This window comes from Lissotriton vulgaris, chromosome 7 (genome assembly GCF_964263255.1).
Source record: "Lissotriton vulgaris chromosome 7, aLisVul1.2, whole genome shotgun sequence".
Classification (NCBI taxonomy): domain Eukaryota; kingdom Metazoa; phylum Chordata; class Amphibia; order Caudata; family Salamandridae; genus Lissotriton; species Lissotriton vulgaris.
In genome coordinates this window covers 320,604,542-320,628,526 of record NC_141695.1, presented here as the reverse complement: position 1 = coordinate 320,628,526, position 23,985 = coordinate 320,604,542, and the positions used below count along the sequence as shown (strand labels likewise).

Below are 23,985 nucleotides of genomic sequence, written 5' to 3'. Positions count from 1 at the left end.
ATCATTTGCTGGGTACACCAGGAAATGAACACATTGGTGAGGGATGTCACCATTACGCCGGCGGCCTTATCCGGTAAGAGTGACCCTGTGGGTGCAACAAATACGTAGGACATTTGGGTGTTGGAGGGAGGGAGAGAGAGAGAGGGCATGCTCCATAAAGCAGCCATGCAGGAGCAGATCCTCAAATGCTTCACAGACTACATTGGCACAAACAACTCCCCTGATGTCTCCCTGCCCACCTTGTGGGGGCTCTTAAAACAGTGGTGAGGCGGGGAACGGATAGCCATTTCCACAGCCGATAACAGAAAGCGCAAGCCTAAACGCGAACAGCTCACAGCCCAAGTTATGGAACTGGAGAGGGTGCACAGCAGGCCTGGGGCGCCCAGGGTTTAGCGCCAATTGAAAGCGGCGCGAGCCCAGCTAGTGGGACTCTACCTCGACAGGGTATAGTATGCAGCGCGCTGGCTTAATCACTCCTCCTTCGTAGGGGGCAACAGGACAGGGCGTATGCTTGCGAGCAAGCTGCGTTCCCGCACCTTACAATCCAAAGTACGATCTCTCAAATCGAATTCGGGGACCATGGCCAAAACCGATGGGACGATCGCACAGGTTTTTCCAACATTTTAAGCTGAGCTTTACCGCAAGGAGACCCCTTCACCTTCCCACATAGATACCTACCTCAAGGGTACCCACACAATCGTCCTAGGTCCAACCAACGCAGATACGTTTGATGTGCCCATACGGATAAAGGAGGTAATAGGGGCAATCTCACGTCTCAACACCAAAGAAGTCACTGGGACCAGGCGTTTTTTTCAGCTGGGTTTCATAAAACATTCTGTGCGGTGCTAGCCCAGTTACTGACAAAACTTTTAAACTCCTTCACGGGGCCTGGGGTGATTCCCTCAGACATGCTAGCGGCTTCTATAGTCGTACTGCCAAAACCGGGAAGAGATAAATCCCTTTGGATACCACCGACCGGTGACACTGGTTAATGTTGATATGGAGAGGTTTACAGGCATACTGGCAGCTAGATTGGGTTCTCTCATGCCGGGCATTATTGAACCCGACCGGTACCATTTTATTCAAAAATCGGCAAAGCCGCAACAATACCAACATTGGTAGATGCAGAGAAGGCATTCGATCGTGTAGACTGGGATTTTTTTTAGATAAAATCCTGATACATTTTGGCCTCGGGGAGAGGTTCCGAGCATGGGTGGAGAGTTGCTATAGGAAGCCTATGGCACCTATGGGGGTGAATGGGGTAACATCCAGAGCATTTGAGATACAAAGGGGGACCTGTCAGCGATGCCCGCTGTCGCCCCTTCTTGTTGCCCTTTATGTCGAGCCGGTCGCCCAGAGGATTAGAGAGAACCAAGACATATTGGGAATCCCGCTCCCGGGGGTTGGGGGGGGGGGTTTAGGAACAAAGCAAGTCTTTATGCGGACGACATTATCGCCTTACTTGAAACACCAGCGTGCTCCATCCCAGCATTTTTACAGGAACTAGAGGCCTTTATCCAGGTCTCCGAGTTAAAGCTAGGAAGTCAATGATTACCTATGGCTGAACCAAGCAGGACATTCGCTCGCCCCGGGTGGAACAACATATCCTATGCGGGTATACAGGTAATGACATCTATTCCCTACTTGGTCATTGAGCTGGCCCGGTCGGTGTCCCAAACGGTCACGCACAACTATTCCAAGCTATCCTCTCAAATTGCTCAGGACCTGCACCAGTGAAAGCATCACCAGCTACCTCTCCCGGGAAGGGTGGCAGCGGTCAAGATGTCAATCCTCCCTAAAGCACTATATCTTTTCCAGACAATTCCGATTTGGCCACCACCCAGTACTATCCAGAAACTGCAGCAGGTAATCCAACAATTTGTATGGGCGGGAGCTAGACCCCAGCTGCGGAAATAATTGGGCTACTTACAACCTGATGGGGGGGGCAGGGGGGACATTGGGGATCCAGACTGTCCTAGAATATTTCAGAGCAGAAAAGCTCCGATATATGGTGGAGTGGAACAGATCGGAATCAGAAAAGAGATGGTAGTTCCAGGATAGAGCGCTGGCCAAACTATCGCTTTGGAAGGTTCCATTCCTTAAAAGAGAAAAATCGCCCCCCCCCCCCCAATCTCAGGGGCTTCCCCATCACACACTCACTGCTTAGGGTTTGGGACTGGGTCGCTTTCAAAAAGGGGTTGTCCTCTTTCCCTTCGCCCATGACTCCCATTCTCGGGGGGGGAACGGGGGAGGGGTTCGGTAGGTCAGGGGGTTTGTTCCCTTTTATTTTATTTATTCTTCCTACTTTTTGGCATTGCTGTCTAAAAGTCAGTGCAAGATTCCAGACTGCATAGAGACATTACAGACACTATATTATGTCCCCTCGTGGCCATACTGGGGGGCGCCCATCTATTGCCCGTCAAGAAAGCATATGTATTATAAAAGGATCCATACTGCGGAAGCATTGAGCAGATTTCTGGAAATGTAGGTTATATTATTGCTGAATGGCAATAAAAACAAAGTTAAACCTAAAATGGAGACCACCCACTTCTTGAGGGAACCTTCTGTGTCTCAAAAACTGGATGATGCAGCTAGATCTAAAAGACGCACACTGGACAACCTCCCTACCCCCAACCCCCATCTATGTGCCTCACCAGCGATTTCTGCCATTCCTGTGAATAAGTTAAGTGCTCAAAATCATGACACCACCAATCAACCAGTCTTTGGCGCTGTGTTTTTTATGAAACTACTGAAACCAAAGATCACAGAATCTGCTGATTGGTCTACTTGGACAACATCTTTGTAATGGACCATTGCCCCAAGAGATTGTCAGACAACCTTGAGATGGCAGTACAGTTACTGGAAGACCTAGGATGTCATCACAAAATGAAGTCGCTTCTCATGCCTACTCACCAAATTACATTCCTGTGGTTTGTCACAGACTCCAAAGGAAAGACATTGAAGATCTTTCAGGAGCTGTGCAAAATGCTCTCGAAGCATTCTACTTCACAGAAACAACCTGGTGGGTCTACGGCCATCCTCAATACAAGCAAGATTTCCGAACCCGTTCCAATACAGGGATCTGCAAAGAATCCAAGCCTATCATCTCCATGAAGGATTGACATAATCAAAGATGGTTCATCTGACTGAGGAAGTCAAGGAGGAAATGAGATAGTAGCTGCATCATCTGGAGCCATAAAACATAAGAGCGATATTCGGTTAGGACCTGGACATTATAATAGAGTCATATGACAGCTAAATAGACTGGGGTGGCAAGTTGTGAAGAGTCTTCACTGGAGGAAAGTGGTCAGCTCAAGAGCAACAGTCACATATAAACTGCTTGGAAATGATGGCCGGTTCGTTCGCCAACCAGTGCTGGACCAGACAGAAGGTGCAATGCTGCGTCCTGCTGAAGATGAACAAAATCTCAGCGGTGAGTTGTATATCAACCATCTTGTGGGAGGGAGTGGGGTAAAAATCGAAGATCATAGCAGACCTGGCCAGAGACTTTTGTATCTTTTGCCTGAACAAAAAAAGTGATGGTCACAACAGAATATCTCCCCAGCAAAGCTAAAAGAATGGTGGACTGATGCTCCAGAAATTAGCAAGACACAATAAAACTGGATCGAGTTGTCTTTTTGCCCATGGAGCACAGATGGGGGCCCTTCACGGTGGAACGCGATGGGTTGAGACTGTATCAGACACAAGTATTTCAGTTGGAGACCGGATCCACACGCTGGGACACGCATGCCTTCCTACAAGATTGGATTCAGGAATGAGATTATGCGTACCCCATTTTTGCAATGATCATGCGACTGTTGACACAACAGCTAAGACGGGTGCAGCCCTAGTGCTGATCACACGAATATGGAGATACCACGTTTGATTACCAGTTCTGATGGACTTTCCTGGAATGCTCGAATCTGTCGACCCTACCCACTCGAAATGCTCCTTGAATGGGGAGGGGTTCCCACTCTGGTCCCAACCGGACGGCTATGGCCACAAACCCTGGAAGGCCAGGGTTTTCGAAACACATGAAGTGCAGCCATTACTAATTACTTCACAGAAAATGACAAATCTGCATCCTCTCGACTAATTGAGTGGGATGCATTTAAAACAGTGATTAGGGTTACAGCTTTAGGGGCTACCATTGGAGCTCACCAGGAAGTACACAAGAACCTAGCAACGGTGGAAGATTCTCTCCTGATAGCCTAGAAACGGCAGCCATTACTCATCCTTCTCAACAGGTGCAGCTACAAGAATCCAGGATCAAACATGCAGAACTCCTCAAACAACTCCGCCTAATAGATTAAAATGGATACACACAATATAACCATAAAGCAGATAAAGCAGGGACTCCCTTAGCAAGTCTCCTACGAGATGTTCCCTATCCCGCCCCGATCACAGAAATTCTCCTCCCGGATGGCTGTCGCCGCCACTCAAGCAGATATCAATTTGGCGTTCCGCATCTATTACATCAACCTTTATAGTGCCCCAGCTCTGGCTTCACCCAAACACATAGTTACCGTCTTGGGTGACCTTACATACCCTAAACTCACAATAGACGATCAATCCGATTTGGAAGCCCCTATCACTCAAACGGACATTAACGACGCTATTAAGGATCTCCCCAGAAATAAAACTACCGGTCTGGATGGTCTACCTGCAGAATTTTATTCAACATATGCAATGCACCTCGCCACACGCTTAGAAACTCTCTACAAGACAGCCCTCGAGAAGCACGCTCTGCCCTTGACAACTATGCAAGCACTAGTCACCTCTCTCCCCAAGCCAAACAGGGATCCCAGTGACAAGTCAGGTTACCGCCCAGTTTCATTGTTGTTATCTACAGAGTATAAAATCCTCAGTAAGATTTTGGCCAAGCGCCTTCTCCCCTACCTCCCAAAACTGATCCACATCGACCAATGTGGCTTTATCCCAGGCCGTAATACCTCCCAAAATGTTAAACGTCTTAATTATATAATGGAAACTGCAGCGGACCGCTCTCCTACGACTGGATGCATTTCCCTGGACATGCGACAGGCGTTTGATACACTGGATTGGACTTACAAGTTAGCCACTATGGTGAAGTTCGGTATTCCCAGGGGTGACCTAAAGTGAGTTGAGCGATTATACTCTGCTTCCACAGCTCAAGCCAGAACTGGAGCTCACATCTCTTCTGCTTACTCTATAACTAGGGGTACGCAGCAAGGATGCACCTTGACCCAGCTGCGGTTTGTATTAGCGTTAGAGCCCTTACTCATTAAACTCCGTATAGAGGCTGGGGGTCTGGGGATTGTGCTTAATAACTCCACACACTTAGTGTCTGCATATGCGGATGACCTAATACTATACCTCAATAGCCTCACAACAAGTCTAGGACCTGTTCCGTCTATATTTACACACTTTGAGCGGATATCGGGCTTGGCCATTAATGCAAATAAATCATATGCTTTTTATATGCGGCATAAAAACGCCCCGGACCCATTGCCGTTCGATAACTTAGTATGAACGACCCCCTCCGACACCTTCAAATATCTAGGTACAGATTCCCCCAAGACCTCATGGATGGTAATCTATTGAAGGCCATTAGATCACTTCTAATGCAGGTTTCCTTCTGCCTTTATCAGTGATGGGTAGAGTAGCCATTTCCAAAATGGTGATGCTTCCTATTCGCTTATATTTTTTTACTAATCTGCAGAATGTCATCCCTGCCCATATTTTCTGTACACTTGATACACTCCTGTTGGAACTTATTTGGGGTAGGGGACATAGACGAGTCAGCCTGGTCAAGCTACAGCTGCGACCTACAGAGGGAGAACTGTGTTCCAGATTTGAGCTTATTGTATGGCCAGTCACCTACAGTGGTTATCTTATGGGCCAGCAGGACGAAATATACAGAAAATTGGTTATACATCTCAACTTTTTGACCAGGGTGCGCGCCACACCCTACTCTTGCCCCTTATCAAGACCCCACTCACTACTCCCCCCCCAATCCCCCCCCCCCTCTGCATTACTGTACTGGAGAAAGACTCTGCAGATACACCAAAAGGTCCCCCGTATTCTCCCAATATCCCCTTGCTTGGGATTCCAACTACTTCTGGATAAATCTTTAAAAGAGCCATACCCTCCTGGATGCAGGAAGGGGTGTCAACAATTGGAACACTGTTCAGCGACGGCATACTGGCCGATCATGAACATTTTACGCATTCCGCTGGGGTCCCGCCGACCCTTTTTCCTCCTACACGCAGCCGTCTCTCATTACATCAAACTCCGTTGGTCCCCCGATGGAATTGAACCCCCAAGCATGAACAAGGGAATGCAGTATATCTAATGGGGGAGGGACGCCACCTCACTTGCTGGCTCTACAGAGGCATTCGGTCACACTCCGGAATACGTTTGACCCCCACTCCGTATTAAATGGTCGCTAGAACTGGGAAGGGAGATGACAGATAAAGAATGGGTCTCCGTTTTAGAATTTCCTCAGAAAGTGTCCTGCAACGCTAAATTCAAATAACTACAGTACATGATATGACATAGTGCATACCTCACACCACATCGTATCAATTGTATATTTCCTAATGCCCAGCTTGCATGTCCTAGGTGTCAAGAGGTGGACACGAACCTACTTCATAGGTTATGGGGTGCCTGCGTTTGCATGCTTACTGGCACACAATCAGCTACAGAGTGCAGGAAATCACCGGCACAGCAGTTTTGTCAACTTACATACCCGCCCCTAACGACAGAAGATCCAGAACAGATTTGCTGATCTGGCCGTACTCATAGCAAAAGGTGCCATCACAATGCGCTGGAAATCTGCTTCTCCCCAGACACCACTCTTGGCAGACTGAAACGATCCGCTGGACCACTGCAGAAAGCACGACTATTGGACAAGAAGAGCTTTGAGGGCTGCGTAAGATTCCTATTTCTATGGAATGGGGTAAAATGCTCGAAAGGTTTAATGCCATAGATATACTAACTCCTCCAACATCACAGGTGAGGCCGATCTCACCCCCAGCTTCCGTACGTCCAGCAATTGTGCCGCCCGATACTCCGTAGTGCCGTACTACTTCACGCCCTGAATTGCCTAGTAATCTATAATCATGTTCTGCATTTATTTTTCTTTTATTGAATACATACAATGTTTTGTTATGTCATGCAAAAACCTAGTGGACCAGAGAACAAGGGGGAGACGGGTGGCTATACGTATGAGTTGGTCATTATTGGAAATTTTCTATGTATTTGAGATACGACTATTTTTCTGTTGCTGCTCTGCGGAGCAATTGTCACTGTTTCGACTAGTGCTCCTGTAGAAGTATATTTACGCCATCATATACATTTTGGACTGAACTATTGTAGTCATGACTATCGCTTGGCAACGCCTCTGTCAAGTGGAGCAAATTTATACCATATGTACTACGATGATTTACAAAAAAAACTGAATACAATTAAGTTAAAATGTTTTTGTTTTCTTAATCTGTTGACCCTGGTCGCAGAATCTTCGCCGATGCCCTCTGGAACCCTCACCATCTAGTGCTGCAGGAAAAATGACAGCTTTTGGCATAGTGAAATACAGGGCAAGATGGATAATTCCAGGAATTTTGTGAGAGGCTGAACGATTACTAGCAGAGCATGGACAGATGGCACAGGCAAACCCTATAGACCAGCCAGGATGAGATGGTTACTTTGGTGTCTGCAAAGGAGTACAGATCCCATAAAGTCCGATGTTGTCCAAGTTCCTGAACTTCTTACCCTCTTTGACCACGGATGGCATGGCCTATAGGTCTATTAATACCTTCAGGTCAACAATTTCTGTGGGTCACCTCCCAATCTATGGTTCTCCAGTTTGGGAAGGGGGTGAAGGAGGGGGACCCTTTGATAAATGAATTGATATGGGGCATTCGATTGTCCCCAGTCTCTGGAACAGCGGTATTCTTCCTGTGACATGTCAACAAGGTACTCAATCGGTTTCTGTCACAGCAAAATAACTAGCATATTTCCAGGAAGTAATTATCAGGTAAGATGGGCATGTTAATATGCTGTTTCATGCCGAAGGTTATCCAGTGTTGGAGGTCTAGACAGCTCAGGTAGGCTTTTTACCTCAGATGAGACCTTTCATACCTCCAGGAGGACAAAATTCCGCACTAGAGTGATTTAATATCCAGCTTTTGACAAAATGCCCAAATTGTATGTGGTAAGATGCCTTAAGGCTTAGGAAAACATGAAGAAAGAGTTGCAGCCTCCAGTAGAACTGAATATCCTAGTTTCTATTTAGAAAGCCCTTCAAGGTGGGTACCTCCCCAACCATAGCAAGGTGGGTACAATGGACGATGCAGGAGACAGGCATAGCTAGAGCAATGTTGGATACTTACTCTGTTAGAGTGACTATGGCCGCCAAAGTTATCTTATTAAGTGCAACACTGGAAGATCTAATCAGTGCTGCAGAATGGTCCTCAGACTCAAAGTTTAAGAGGTTTTATTTCAAGCCAGTCTTAGATATAGCATCCTTGGTGGTGGATAAGCTGTCAACAAGAATAATCTTTGCCTCCTGTCCAGGCACCGAACATAAAATGCTCTAGTTTTCGTAACAGAAAGTTTCAATTCTATTCAGTACATGGAGACCCGACGATCATAAGGATTGTATTGCGTCCATAATAAAGGAACGGGTACAACTTACGCAAAGGTGGAAGACCTCACAAGTTATAGGTATCAGTTTTTCATGACTTTAAAGAATTGTAGTAACTGTGGTGGTATTAGAATTAAGAGGTTTCCAAATGAATGAATTCTGGTATTGCATGCAACACAGATTACAAGGGTAGGATGGTGACACTTATTATCCTAAGGACTGAACTCCAAACAGGAGTGAAGGCTGCAGAGATTATGGTCACGATCACAAGAAGAAATACGGAGTGTAGGGTAGGAAGACAGACTATATAATACACAATGGACGCCAATTGGTTTAAGGTTTCTAGTTCCTTTCCCAGTGGCCAAGGAGGAAGGTAGATTTCTGTTAAATGCTGCTTGAGAAAAATAAAGTAGAGAAACAAATGCATAATTCTTGCCTGCTTGCCCTTCACAGAATATAAATTTTCCATTATGAAAGTAAAAAAAAAAAAAAAAAAAAAAACTGGCCCCTTCCCACACTACCAAAAAGAGAACCAATCTTTACCTTCCCACTCTCGTCATCCGAGGACTTATGGTTGTGGCTCTGAGCTGCTTTAAATCCCCAGATAGGCACAGAGACTGGCAGCGACTTGGCATACTGTTGGAATGCAGACTGAGGGGGTGGGTGACCAGGGACTTCCTCACTTAGACTGCCGTCTTAAAAACAAGAAATGAGAAACACTCAATAGCATAACATAATATGTTTCTAAATCTATAGTGAACCAATCAAAGATCATGCCAGAATAAGCTAATTCTCCACTTACCATCTGTGCTTTCCTCTTGGTCAGACTCAAAGAAGGGCTCACACTCCTGACTAGTAGAATCTTCATCCATCACAAACATTCCTAAAACAAAAGACAGTTCTGGGTCAGTAAGTGTCTATATCAAACTTTACACTCTTATGATGTGAAACTTTTAGTCCTTTTATCACTGTTGTGCCAAGAGGCAAAGCATTATTTACAGGCATCACTGACCTATTGGATTTACTCTAGCAGGATTGTTATAAATGCATTAAAGGGCATCACAGAAACATATCAGTTAAATGAATAAATAAAAATAAAGAAGAAAGCTAAAGACTGGAAAAAAATGCATATTTAACGTACACAGATGAACCAGAACCACTCCCTTCTCTAGATTATTCCAGTTAAGGAATAGTAACGAGAGCAATTGAGGTGGACTCCTCCCAGTTCTGCATTGTAAGCCAATTCAGGCCACATGCATAGCACAAAAGACCTAGGCCATAGGTAATAAGAAAAGTGTCTTTTGATCTATTGTTTTAATAGAATTATAAATGTTATTGAAGACATTTAAAATTAATTTAATTTTATTTAATTTCCAGTAGACAGTGCAGGATTTGTCGGATTACGCCATCACTTAGTTATTCTGTTCCATTTATTTCTGTGCCTCCTCCTCCTCCTCTCTATTAGAGACGGCAATTCTCTGTTCCTCATGACATGTTTGAGCAATTTGTTGTAAAGTCTGTGAGCTGGCTCGGTGCAGGGAAGAATGCTCTGCCTGGTGATACATAGAGCATGGTCAATCTGAAAGTACAGATGAGAAACCCTGCTCACCCTATGACATTCCTTTCATAAGAAGTCAAAGTGAGTGGGACCTACTTGAAAGACACTGATTTTTAAAAAGGTTATTTTTTTTTTTTTTTTTTTTAAACCAAACCAATGCCTATACTTTTAGAGCCAAATTCTTAGAACATGGATGCTTAATGCCACCCTTTAGTTGCCTCAAACTGAGGGATGAAGGTGATTTCCTTTGCTGTCAAGTGAGAGAAAAGGACAGACAGGCACAGAGGAACCAAGCTCTCTCTCCAGGGTGTTGCAATCTGCAATAAATGGAAATGTGTTCAATTCGTTAAGCAACTAATTTAAAGGTTGCTTAGGAGCAAGTATGGGCTTTAATTATTCTCAAAACAGACAGTGTTGTCCTAGGAACATCACCACGACATATGCATCACAAGCATTTACAATGCAATGGTCTCGGCATTATTAAAGGGAGAGCTATTGGCATTGCACTCCCTCCTGTCTTCCCTCTTCTCTCCTCCCTTCCTCCCTCACCTTAGTCCTCACTTGTCCCTCTCTCTCAGTCTGTTTCAGTGCTCCGAATTAAGTCTCCCACGTTCGCTCCATCTGTCGCTGTCATTAGAGTGCCGGCCTTATGATCGTATTTATGTGGTGCTGCCGCCAGACACATACAAACACATACAAACACAAACACACACACACTTCTTACACCCAGAAAAACACAAACGGGGCAACAGAGTGCGAAACACAAAACGAGAAACGTGAGGGAAGTAGCAACAAAGACAGGCAAACAGTGGCTTTTTTGTCTGTTATTGAGAAAGAAAAACTAGTAATGCATACACACAGATAAAGCAGGGCTCGCATGGCATCAACATAGGAATTACACAGTAAAAGGTAAAGGAACACTGCTTAATCTTACCCTAGCAAGCACCGCACGCTAGCATGAGGGAACAGGGTGATAGAAACGATGTATATTCAGGGCTTAGCGTTGGAGAGACAGGGCACTGCATGGATAGAAAGTAGGTGTCCGAGTTTATTCTGAAAAGCATGAGGACAAGAAGAGCAGAAACAATTTATTCAGTTTCTCTCGTTTGGCCACGTCAGAATTTTGCGAGCTGCTGCTGCAGGGTGTGAGCAACTTGAAGAGCATGGTCGAGCAGCTCAGTTCAGCGCCCAGGCTGGGACCCCATAGATGCAGGGGCCCCAGAGATTAAATGCAGACGGCTCGACACCCTGCCGTGGTACACCCCGAGAAAGCCTGCCAAGGACAGCTTCCATTCGGGTCACAGTGTTGAAGGCTCATCTGTTGCTTACTGTGTCATAGGGCAGGCAAGCAAGCTGCGCCCTGGAGAATGAATGTTTACAACAAGGGGTGGTGAGGGACAGAGTCTCTGAATTAAGCAGAAAGCTCTCACCCAGTCAAGAGATCAGGGCTAGATCCAACACCGTTTTTTAGCTCACTGCACCATCCCAGTTTCAGAACCTGGCTGTATGCAAATTAGTCTGTTCCTGTCCCAGTGCATGATGGGAACAGGGCAAACCAAACTACAAAAGCCAATTCTTACACTGGGAAGGAAACAAGCTCCCGGGGACCGGTTTCTGGCATTACAGCCGTCTTCGGCCCGGTTTGCTTGAATCCTGATGGTGCAATGAGCAAGGGTCTCACATCTGAGAATACCCTTCCACGCTTAGGGTGGACAAAAATATTTACAACAAGGGGTGGTGAGGGACAGAGTCTCTGAATTAAGCAGAAGGCTCTCACCCAGTCAAGAGATCAGGGCTAGATCCAACACCGTTTTTTAGCTCACTGCACCATCCCAGTTTCAGAACCTGGCTGTATGCAAATTAGTCTGTTCCAGTGAGATAAATAACGGTGATGGATCAAGCCCTGATCTTTGGACTGGGTAAGAGTGGTCTGCTCAATTCAGACACTCTGTTCATCACCACCCCCTTTTGTAAATCGATTTTGGCCACTATAGGTGTGGCAGGGTATACTCAGACATGAGTCCCTTTCTCACTGCTCCATCAGGATTCAAGCAAGCCGGGCCGAAGAGGCTGAAATGCCAGAAACCGGTCCCCGGTAGCTTGTCTCCTTTCTGGTAAAGAATTGGCTTGGTAGTTTAGTCTGCCCTGTTCCCATGATGCACTGGGCCAGGGACAGACTGATTTGCATATAGCCAGGTTCTGAGCTGGGATGGGGCAGTGAGATAAATAACGGTGATGGATCAAGCCCTGATCTTTGGACTGGGTAAGAGTGGTCTGCTCAATTCAGACACTCTGTTCATCACCACCCCCTTTTGTAAACTGGAGAATGAATGGACTCTGGCAGAGCCAGAGGATGCAGCCACCCTGCTTCCTATACATCAACTGCCCTCTCCTAGACTCCGGAAACGTCTAAGAGCTAAGACACACACTAGTCTTGCCTGCAGCGTAAGTGTATGCATCAGCCAAGCATGTGCCTCTTCCAAACTAATCATGCCACTACTTGTGTGATTACACGCTGTAGTTCAGCAGTTACCAGAATGGACTCCAGGACTTTGCCATTCAGAGGCCGGATACTTGAAGCAGCAGCGTTGGAACTCTTCAGTGTCTAGCTTACTGGGTCCCGCGCTGCATGTGGATGTACACCGGTGTCTCCATGGACGCATTAACGTCACAGCACGGAGTGGCAGATCATTAAGATGGCTGCTAGTTTAGACCCATCAATTTGGAGGTGGCGTAACGGCTACGTGGCCGACTTTTAAACTGGAGCACCGGGTTCGAATCTCTGCAGGATGCTCAACACTGTGTGTGAATGCAAGGAAGAACAAATAAATAAAGATCAATTATGGTGTGCCATGCTTTATAACAAAACTGATAAAGTAAGTACAAAACACGGGCATTTATTGTGTACTAACCGGGTTCAAGTCAAGCACAGTGTGCCGCACTTTATAACAAAACTGAGAAAATAAGTGCAAAACAACTGCATTTATTATGTAATAACCGGGTTCAAGTCTCTGCGGGATGATCAACATCGCGTGTGATTGCTATGCCGCGCTTGGAGCACAAATAAACATACAATTAACACTATAATAAAAAAGCTGGTATCAACCGCAAAGAACAAAAAGAAAACCTGTTTTATACTCCGTCTCCGGCCAGCCTGTCAAACCCTGAACAAAAGGGCCCGCATCGCTGCCATCACTGCACGCCAGCCCCGGGAGTGGAGGAGGCGGAATGGGGCAGGAGAAGCATTCCCTGGGTACAATGAAGGGGACGGGGAGGATCCGGGGGCCAGCGGCCGCTCGCTCCTCGGAGGAAAGGACGGCTGCTTCTGTCGGCAGCCCCCGCAAGGGGTGACGGCCTCTGCTTCGGTCTCCCGGTGTCCAAATAAATAAACAAACAGCCAGTCAAGTACGGCGAGGGGGGGGGGACCTGGTAGTGAAAGGGTGGGAGGAAAGAACAAGCATGCTGCTTTCCATGAAACCGGCCAGGAAGAGAGCAGTCATCGGCGCGCGGCGGAGACGCTGGTGCCGTGCGCGCAACTGAATCCGCGCGTGGCCAGCTCTTGTCGCTCCTCTCCCATTGAAAATGCTGGGCGCATGCCCAGCTCTTGTCTCCTTTGCCGGCTGAAACGATTACAATAGATCTCTGCCGAGAACGCGCTTCGCGCATCTCTAGGCCGAGACCTAAAAAACAAAGAAAGATCAGAGCCTTAGCCCAAGAGCACTCTGAGGGTTTTACAAATCTAAAACATTGTTGGGGGGAGGGGAGGGAGGGTGACAGGATTGATCCTAGAATGCTGAAAGGCAGTCTAGGTCAGATTCTAGGTAAATAATTCCACTGTATATGAAAAGAATAGTCATGAAGTTTCTGTCTGAGGAGAAGATTCTGTCAACAGACCATTTGTGGAATTCTGTGTATAACTCAATAACTCAGTACACAGTAAAAAAAGAAAAAAAAAAAGAAGAAGAAAAAAGCTGCACGGGCAAATGTTTGTTTGCAGATGCAGTATTAAAATTAGGGAAGGATGGTCAAGAAACAAAGTTAGTGTAAAACAAGCATTTAAATGCAACGGTCTCGCCTTTGCAAAGGTTAGAGCTATTGACATTGTAAATGAATTTTTTTTTATTTATGTGTTGGTTTTGAAAACAGATAAATAAATGGCATTGTCATTTACAATGCCAATAGCTTAATCTTTCGCAAATGCCTATTGCATTTGCACCCACACAGAGCTCCACACACCCACACAGAGCCCCCCCACACACAGAGCCCCACACAGACACAGCCACACACCCACAGCCCGCCCCCCCCCACACACACACACAGAGCCCCCCACACACACAGAGCCCCACACACACACACAGAGCCCCCCACACACACACAGAGCCCCCCACACACACACAGAGCCCCCCACACACACACAGAGCCCCCCACACACACAGAGCCCCACACACACACAGAGCCCCCCACACACAGAGCCCCCCACACACACACAGAGCCCCCCACACACACACAGAGCCCCCCCCCACACACAGAGGCCCCCCACACACACACACAGAGGCCCCCCACACACACACAGAGCCCCCCCACACACACACAGAGCCCCCCCACACACACACAGAGCCCCCCCCACACACACACAGAGCCCCCCCACACACACAGAGCCTCCCCCACACAGAGCCCCCCCACACACAGAGCCCCCCACACACACACAGAGCCCCACACACACAGAGCCCCACACACACAGAGCCCCACACACACAGAGCCCCACACACACACACACAGAGCCCCACACACACACACACACAGAGCCCCACACACACACACAGAGCCCCACACACACACACAGAGCCCCACACACACAGAGCCCCACACACACAGAGCCCCACACACACAGAGCCCCCCACACACAGAGCCCCACACACACAGAGCCCCACACACACAGAGCCCCACACACACAGAGCCCCACACACACAGAGCCCCACACACACAGAGCCCCACACACACACACAGAGCCCCACACACACACACACAGAGCCACACACACACACACACACACAGAGCCCCACACACACACACACACACACAGCCCCACATACACACACACAGAGCCCCACATACACACACACACACACAGAGCCCCACATACACACACACACACACAGAGCCCCACATACACACACACACACAGAGCCCCACATACACACACACACACAGAGCCCCACATACACACACACACACAGAGCCCCACACACACACACACACAGAGCCCCACATACACACACACACAGAGCCCCACATACACACACACAGAGCCCCACATTCACACACACACACAGAGCCCCACATACACACACAGAGCCCCACATACACACACAGAGCCCCACATACACACACAGAGCCCCACATACACACACACAGAGCCCCACATACACACACACAGAGCCCCACATACACACACACACAGAGCCCCACATACACACACACAGAGCCCCACATACACACACACAGAGCCCCACATACACACACACAGAGCCCCACATACACACACACAGAGCCCCACATACACACACACAGAGCCCCACATACACACACACAGAGCCCCACATACACACACACAGAGCCCCACATACACACACAGAGCCCCACATACACACACACAGAGCCCCACATACACACACACAGAGCCCCACATACACACACAGAGCCCCACATACACACACACAGAGCCCCACATTCACACACAGAGCCCCACATTCACACACACAGAGCCCCACATTCACACACAGAGCCCCACATACACACACACAGCCCCACATACACACACACAGCCCCACATACACACACACAGAGCCCCACATACACACACAGAGCCCCACATACACACACAGAGCCCCACATACACACACAGAGCCCCACATACACACACAGAGCCCCACATACACACACAGAGCCCCACATACACACACACACAGAGCCCCACATACACACACACACAGAGCCCCACATACACACACACTCAGAGCCCCACATACACACACACTCAGAGCCCCACATACACACACACAGAGCCCCACATACACAGAGCCCCACATACACACACACAGAGCCCCATATACACACACACACACAGGGAGCTCCACACACACACAATGTAAGCTTAGACGATGGCCCCATATAGCCCAGTAGACCAACATCTGCAAATTAGGGCCACATAACAAAAAGTAGAGCTCACTTAAGCAAGATAAGACCAGCAAAGCCATATGGCACAGAAAGAACTGAGCGATGAAAGACAACACATAGAAAAGTAGAGCAACAAGTCAAGCGCTAAGGTAACACAGGACAACCTAAGGCATTGCAGGCCTTGAATTAAGCGACACGGCAAACAGACAACTAATAGGGTCAGTAAAACACCACAAGAGAACCTACGACAAGCAACACATGGCTAACTAAGGCAACACACGACATCACCCTCACTACAGCTATTAGGTTGAGATAGGTCCCTCCCATCCTCCCGCCTTCCCATTTTAGCAGTCCCTCATACTCACAGAGACTAAACATGATCTGCGTGACTGTGCCTGGCCCCATGGCCGCCCCCTTCGCCATGGTCCGGCGCGCCGCCTGGAAGACGTACCCCTCTGCCGCATACAGCCCTGCGGCTCCCAACCATCGACAGCTCCAACATTTGCTAAGGGACGACCTGCGAGGCTCGCCGTCTGTCGCAACCGGGCTAGCCACGGCGACCTTCATATAATGCAGGCTTTTCACTCTTGACACAGGAACGCATCCATGTTGGAATAGTGGACGTTATATTCATTGTCGATGACGGAAACCTTTAATTTACAAACAAACTTGCGCCATGATGGATGGGTTTTTCCATTCAATGGACGTGTGGCAAACACAGTTTAAAATGGTGAATACATGCATCGCAGGAGCCAACTAGATTTTCGAAAAATAATTGACAAATTACAATTCCCTCTATATTTGGATCGTTGCCGTTTTACTGAGCCTTTGAGCTTCCCTTTTCTCATCCCTTGTCCAAGTCCTTGTTCTCTTCCGTCTGTATTTAAGTCACAGACCACACTACCCAGCCATGGTTTATCTCATAGTCTTATACAACAATCCATTCATTTATCATTAACCAATGTTCGTTAGCATATGGAGCTACATTTGTAGTCAGCGTCTTTTATGGGCTGTACTTGTTTTGAGTTTTTGTTTAAGGGGGATTGTGGGTGTTTTATAAGCGTATCAGACTTGGCGGGAGTCTCTGCCTGCTGACTGGCGACTTCGGCACTACTAGAGATGCGACTTTTCTATGCTGCTTCGGGTAAAACCCTTAAAACGAGGTGTGCAGATTTTTCTTGACCGGTTTTCCAGTTTTACTTGCTTTCGTCCCTAGAGCATACATGTTAACATTTTAAAAAAGGAAAGCGGGAGATAAAAAAAAACGAACCCGTAGTATGTATTTCTCTCATCGAACTTCCATTGAGGGCGAGGCATTAATCGGGTCTATTGCCATGAATGGGACTCACACAGAGCCCCACATACACACAGAATTTAATGCAACTTCCAACAAGGCACATGCTTTTTACGGACAGCAATTGGTATGTGGTATAAATAAATCAGTTCTACTCACAGCGTAATGGCGCGTGGTGTGGTTAAGATGGCACGTTTATTCACGCTGCACGTGTCTGCCTGCATGGTCTTCCCTCTCCGTCAGACTCTTGTCACCATCATCAGGATCGGGTTATATTAGTGCCACAATGAAAGTTGTACCTGGTATTTATTACATACTTAAGGCCCTGCTATTCTACCTGTTGACAGTCAGAGTCTGCCTGACTATAGCGTCATCAATGATGACGCTGTCACTTGAAAGCAAATGCGCTCTGGATCCGAAGGTCATAGGCAGGGCCCAGCCAGACTTAACGGAGCTGCCGGGCTCCTGCTCCTCTCTAATGTGAAGAATATACCGTGCTTACTTTGAGCAGCTAAGCTGGTTGCAGGGGTACACCAGCGCTCATATTTGGAAACCCGCACTTATTATTGTTTTAACGCCAGCCTTCCACCCAGAATAAGAGAGAAAAGGGGTAAAGACGGATAAAGAGAATGACGGTAAAATGCTGACAAAGGGAGAAAGCAGGGATAAAACAAACCCCCCCACCCCCCGCTTTCCCCGCACGGTTATGTTAAAAGCACCTCTTGCCCGAAGCGGCGACTGTGGTGATCCGCGAGGTGGGGGCGGGAACAAAGACACCTCTTGCCCGGGCGGCGACTGTAGTGATCTGCGAGGGGGGGGCGGGAACAAAGACAGTGGGAGGGGGGACGGGAAGGTGGTTAGGATACAACCACGCGGGACAGGGACGAGGTTAACAATGAAGAAAAACATCGGCGTAATAAAAAATAAAAACGCCCACAACTTCATGACGGAAAAAAGGGGCGGGGCTTAAAAAAAAAAAAGATAGGAACGCCCACGAATCTGCTCCGAGAATGATTTCCACATCTCTCTTCCAATGGCTAGCCTCCATTTATGGAGCTAGCCAATGGAAGACAGAGGCGGGTTAAAGCCCCATACTGGATATCAAAAAATCTCGCATGCGCGACACTGCTTGCGCAGTGAACGACAGGCTTCGACCTAAAAAGTGCATTTTTGGGGGGTGGCTAAGAAGTGATAGGAGGTAGACATGCTGGTCTTCTTGACGCAGTAATGTTCCAGGTTTTAGCCGCCTACCTGGCGGCTAAAACCTGGAACTCACTTCCCACTCACCTTCGCCTCACTCAGAACCACCTAGCATTCAGAAAGCAACTTAAAACCTGGATATTCGACAAGTAATTCCCCACCCTTCATCAAGCGCCTTGAGACCCTCTGGGTATGTAGCGCGCTATATAAATTATTTGACTTGACTTGACAAGAACTATGGCGATTCCAGACTAACAGTTGAGTCCACAGCAGAGATTAAAGGAGAATTTGAGTGGGCAGGATCAGACAAGCAGGTGCACAGGATTGTATTGAATAGTCTATGAGTGGCAGATCAAAATGAACAACCCATTTCCGATTCCACTGGACAATCAAGAAGTAATTAACTCTTATAAGATGAAAAAAAAAATCTTATTGCACATCTAATGGATTGTCAACAAGTGTATATAGTGTCTGGCATCTGAAAGGTTGACTTTCCCACTCGAACAAAATAGAGGAGAAACAAGCCTTGACAAGAAAGGAAAATAGACTTCCCTAAGCTACAAAGGGAGTTGTATTGATATTCTTGCTGTATATAAGAAAATCGAGGTACCCCTTAAAGAGCTCAAGGGAATTGAGGTAAAACTACCCGACTAAGAGAAAAGATCCCCTTGATGACAATTCACAGTATAACAATGTACTCAAAATGCAATCACGGACATGCTGGCGAAAGGTTCGGCCAAAGGGGACAAGAGCCCTGACAAACCAGCGCAGAATGCTCAGCCTAAAATGGGTGTCCGAGTGGACGGTGAAGCGCCAGCCACGAAGTCCTTCATGGAGGCATTATTCGCTTCTCTCAGAGATGACATCCAAACAATGAAGCAGGAAATGGCGGGAGGTTACAAAGAACTGCGGAAAGACATGGTTGAGCTGGGGGAGCGGGTAGCGGAAGTGGAGTCAACAGACGCTACCAGGGTCGAGGAGGTACATATCCTGCAGCAAGAAATAATTAAACTCCAGGAGCAACAAAAGGAGCTATAGACCCACACTGAAGACCTAGAGAACCGCTCGAGGCGCAATAACAAACGCGTCCGGAACGTGCCCTCGAAGACGGAGGGGGAGGATGTGACTGCCTACCTGCAAGGCCTGTTCAGGGACATATTGGGAGAGCCGGACGACTTCGAGATCAGGATTGATAGGGCGCACAGAGTAGGCCTTCCTCGGCGGGCGTCCAACCCCCCGCCGGATATCCTCGACTATCTTCCAGACTTCCTTCTCAAGGAACGCATCTTGAAAGCTGCCCGACAGCATCAACCCACTATATACCGTGGACAGACGGTGGAACTGTTCCAGGATCTGTCTGCAATCACCCTTCAAAAGCGAAGAGCTTTCAAGACAGTCACGGCCTTCTTGCGGGAGAAGGGGGTTCCATACTCCTGGGGACACCTATTCCGCATCATTTTTAAGTGGAATGGATCCCTGCAGCAACTTAGATCCCTGAGAGACACTTGTGATCTACTGGGCATCCCGCACGAGGAAGAGGAATCAGGAGACGACTCGGGGACAGCCCCCTCATTGTCAATGCCTCTGCTGGGCGATAGACAGGGCTGGCAAAAGGTGCGTCACAAGCACCAGAAGAAGAAGATTAACAGGCCAGACCCCGAAACAGTAGCCCTGGAACATGCGGCCGCCATTCAAGAGGTGTTCAAAGACACAGCCAGCTTGCCATGAGAAATATCGGACAAAGCCTCACAGAGCATGGCCACTAAGCGGCATGGGGGCGGGGGCGGGGAGCCGACGGGTTGCCGTTACCATTGCCTACCCACCATGGATACACCCTACCACGGGTCCAGATGAACTGCTGTCTGGATCTGGGACTATGTTTGATAAAGACTTTCTCACAGTTGGGACAAGGGAGTGGGGGGAGAGAGGGGGGTGGTGTTGCGGAAGTTCGGGTAGGGAGGGAGTTGAGGGGGGCTCTCCTTGTCCAGGGGATTTTGACCTTGCTATTCGGTTTCATAGACTGACTCACGTCGGGCGAAGGGGTACCCTACCATTGATACATGCAGACCAGGTGCTGGGTTTAGCTGACTTTGCAATGCCCCCACCATGACACGCCCCTTGACCGTGCTCACGCTTAATGTGCGGGGCCTTAACAACCCGGTCAAGCGCAAGGCGATGCTGTCATTCCTGGAACACTCGAAAGCTGATATCTGCCTCCTGCAAGAGACACACCTAGTATCAAAGGACCATCATAGACTTAAGTCACGTTCCTTCCCTTGGCAGTTTTTCTCGTCTGCCCATAAAAAGGTGGCGGGAGTAGCGATACTAGTAGCCAAATCCTTTGAGGGGAAGGTCTTGCAAAAGGAGGCTGAGATTAAGGGGCGACTGCTCGTTCACAGCTTTCAGGTAGCGGGCCAGACATTACTAGTGGGCACTGTATACGCAACGAATGAGGGCCAGGAGAAATTCTTGCACACAGCCTTGGAGGCGGCCACAGCCACTACACACCCACACTTACTGCTTGGTGGAGATCTCAATTTAGTGTTTCACAACACGGCAGACCGCTCCGGCCAGAGATTCGGCCAAGTGGGGGCGCTCTCGACACCAGGACATGCACACGTTTCAGATCTGGGCCTCGCAGATCTGTGGAGGCACTCTCACCCACACGCGACAGCATATACATACTATTCGGCAGCTCACAAGACCTATGCGCGGCTGGACTATGTTTTGTGCTCCTCCCAACTAACCACACAGGCTCGGGACGTAGAGATACTCCCAGCCTCATTATCTGACCATTCGCCGGTGGTGGCGACCTTCCATGTCGTGGCCACGCCGAGACCCCAGAGACACTGGAGATTGCGGAATGGGCTCTTACAGGCCCCAACCACACAGGAACGACTCAAAGCAGCGATCGCTCAATTTTTGACGCACAACGCGAACACTTCTAAGGCCACACATTGGGCGGCCCTCAAAGCGGTCCAACGCGGGGAGATCATCTCGATCGCTACCGCTAACAACAAGGAAAGGGCACTGAAAAGGGCCGAACTCACCCAACGTGTAGCTGAGTTGGAGCAGATGCACCAGCGCACCGGGGTAGCGCGGGCGTGGCGCCAGTTATGCACCGAAAGGAAGATGCTGGCTGCCCTGGACCAAGATGTGGCCGAATACGCCGCCATGCGCCTCAAACACGCATACTACACCGGGGGTGACCGCTGTGGGAAGCTCTTGGCGAGCAGACTAAGGGAACAAAGCCAGAGGCAGCACGTGCGCTCCCTCCAATCCGCCCAGGGTACCCTAGTCACGGAGGACGCAGCCATAGCTGCGGCCTTCGGTAATTATTACGCCGCCCTCTATGATGCGGACTGCCTCGACTCACAGGCCGGCCTGGATTACTTACGAGGCGCAGCGCTTCCCTCCCTAAACCAGGCGCAAGCGGACTTCCTGGATCGGCCCATTGGCCTTGAAGAGGTCATCTCGGCGATATCCCGCCTTAAGGTGGGGAAATCCCCAGGGCCGGATGGCTATACAGCGGCCTTTTATAAGACATTCTGCCCACAAGTGGCCCCTCTCCTGCGTGACCTTTTTAACACGTTTGATCAGCCTGGCGCCATCCCTCCTGACCTACTAGAAGCGGCCAGCTCTGTGATCCCTAAGCCCGGGCGTGACCCGACCAACTGCAGCTCATACCGGCCTATCTCCTTACTGAACATCGACCTGAAGCTCTACACCGGCATTCTAGCAAGTCGCCTAGCACCCTATATGCAGCAACTGGTGGAGCCTGATCAGTCGGGCTTCATCCCACAAAGGCAGACAAGCGACAATACCCGGCGGGTCCTCCATCTCATCGAGGCCGGATCGCGCACAAGACCGGGCTGTATGCTCCTCACTATCGATGCGGAAAAGGCATTTGATAGGGTGCACTGGCCCTACCTCGACCGGGTGCTACAGCACTTCGGGGTCGGAGAAGTCCTCCGCCACCGTATATTTAATTGCTATCGCCGACCCAATGCAGCAGTGCGGGTTAATGGCCACACTTCCCCACGATTTGAAATCTGCAGAGGGACCCGGCAGGGATGCCCACTTTCCCCCCTCCTGTTCGCGCTCTATATGGAGCCACTGGCGCAACGAGTGCGGCAACACGAACTCCTCTCTGGCATCCCCTTTGGCGGAGACACGCACAAGATTAGTCTATACGCGGACGATATCTTATTGTCTCTCACAAACCCGATGCAGTCGCTGCGGGCGCTCTTTGCGGAACTCCACACTTTCGCACAGGCGTCGGGCATCAAGATAAACGTGGCGAAATCGGAGGCCCTGAATATTTCGTTGCTGCCGGAGACCCTGGAAGAGGCCAAGGCTGAATTCGATGTGCAATGGTCCGACTCCTCCATCCCCTACCTGGGTGTCCTCCTGTCCCCGACGGTGGAGACCAACTACACGAAACTCAGCAAGAAACTTCGAGACCACCTAAGGCGTTGGAAACGCCTCACTCTGTCCTGGCTCGGCTGATCGCGGCCACCAAAATGACTCTGCTGCCCCAGATTCTTTACTTGTTCCAGACACTTCCTTTGCGGCCGCCGGCGGGGTGGCTTCAGAAGACACAGTCGGAACTAGCACGGTTCGTCTGGAACGGCCAGCACCCGCGGTTTAAGCATGCCATTGCTACTCTGCCGCCTGACCCTGGTGGCGTGGGCATGCCCGATCTCACATTCTACTTCCAGGCGACACAACTGCGCACGCTAGTGGAATGGCACCAATTGGAGTCAGGCAAACACTGGCTCTTTCAAGATCAAGCGCTGGCTGGCCGCCCACTACAATGCGTCCCGTTCCTGCCACGTGGTCATAGACCCCCCAACCTATATGCCTCGAGGGTCACGAGCACGGTCCTCGAGGTGTGGGGCAGAGTGGCTGTGGCCAGCGGGTTGACCTCCTTTCCCTCAACGATGACTCATATTCGATAATCCAGACTTCACACCAGGTCTGGACTCTAAGGCATATGCGACGTGGAGAGCGACCCCCTGTAGGGATGCGGGACACATGTTAGACCTCAAAGGTATCCTCCCGTTTCACAAAGTGAAAGAGGACTACGGCGTTGCCGAGACGGATCGCCTACAGTACCTGCAGGTGCGA

The 23,985-nt window shown here is 49.0% G+C and overlaps 1 protein-coding gene across 1 annotated transcript in view; it reads right to left on the bottom strand.

Annotated features, from left to right (window-relative positions):
- Positions 1-23,985, bottom strand: part of AKT1S1 (AKT1 substrate 1) — an 89,511-nt gene that overhangs the window by 33,181 nt on the left and 32,345 nt on the right. Inside the window, exons 3-4 of the mRNA XM_086930149.1 lie at positions 9,429-9,509; positions 9,170-9,321 (exon numbers count right to left, since the gene is read on the bottom strand). Coding sequence (XP_086786275.1) covers positions 9,170-9,321; positions 9,429-9,509 — 233 coding nt within the window. The remainder of the gene's footprint in view (positions 1-9,169; positions 9,322-9,428; positions 9,510-23,985) is intronic.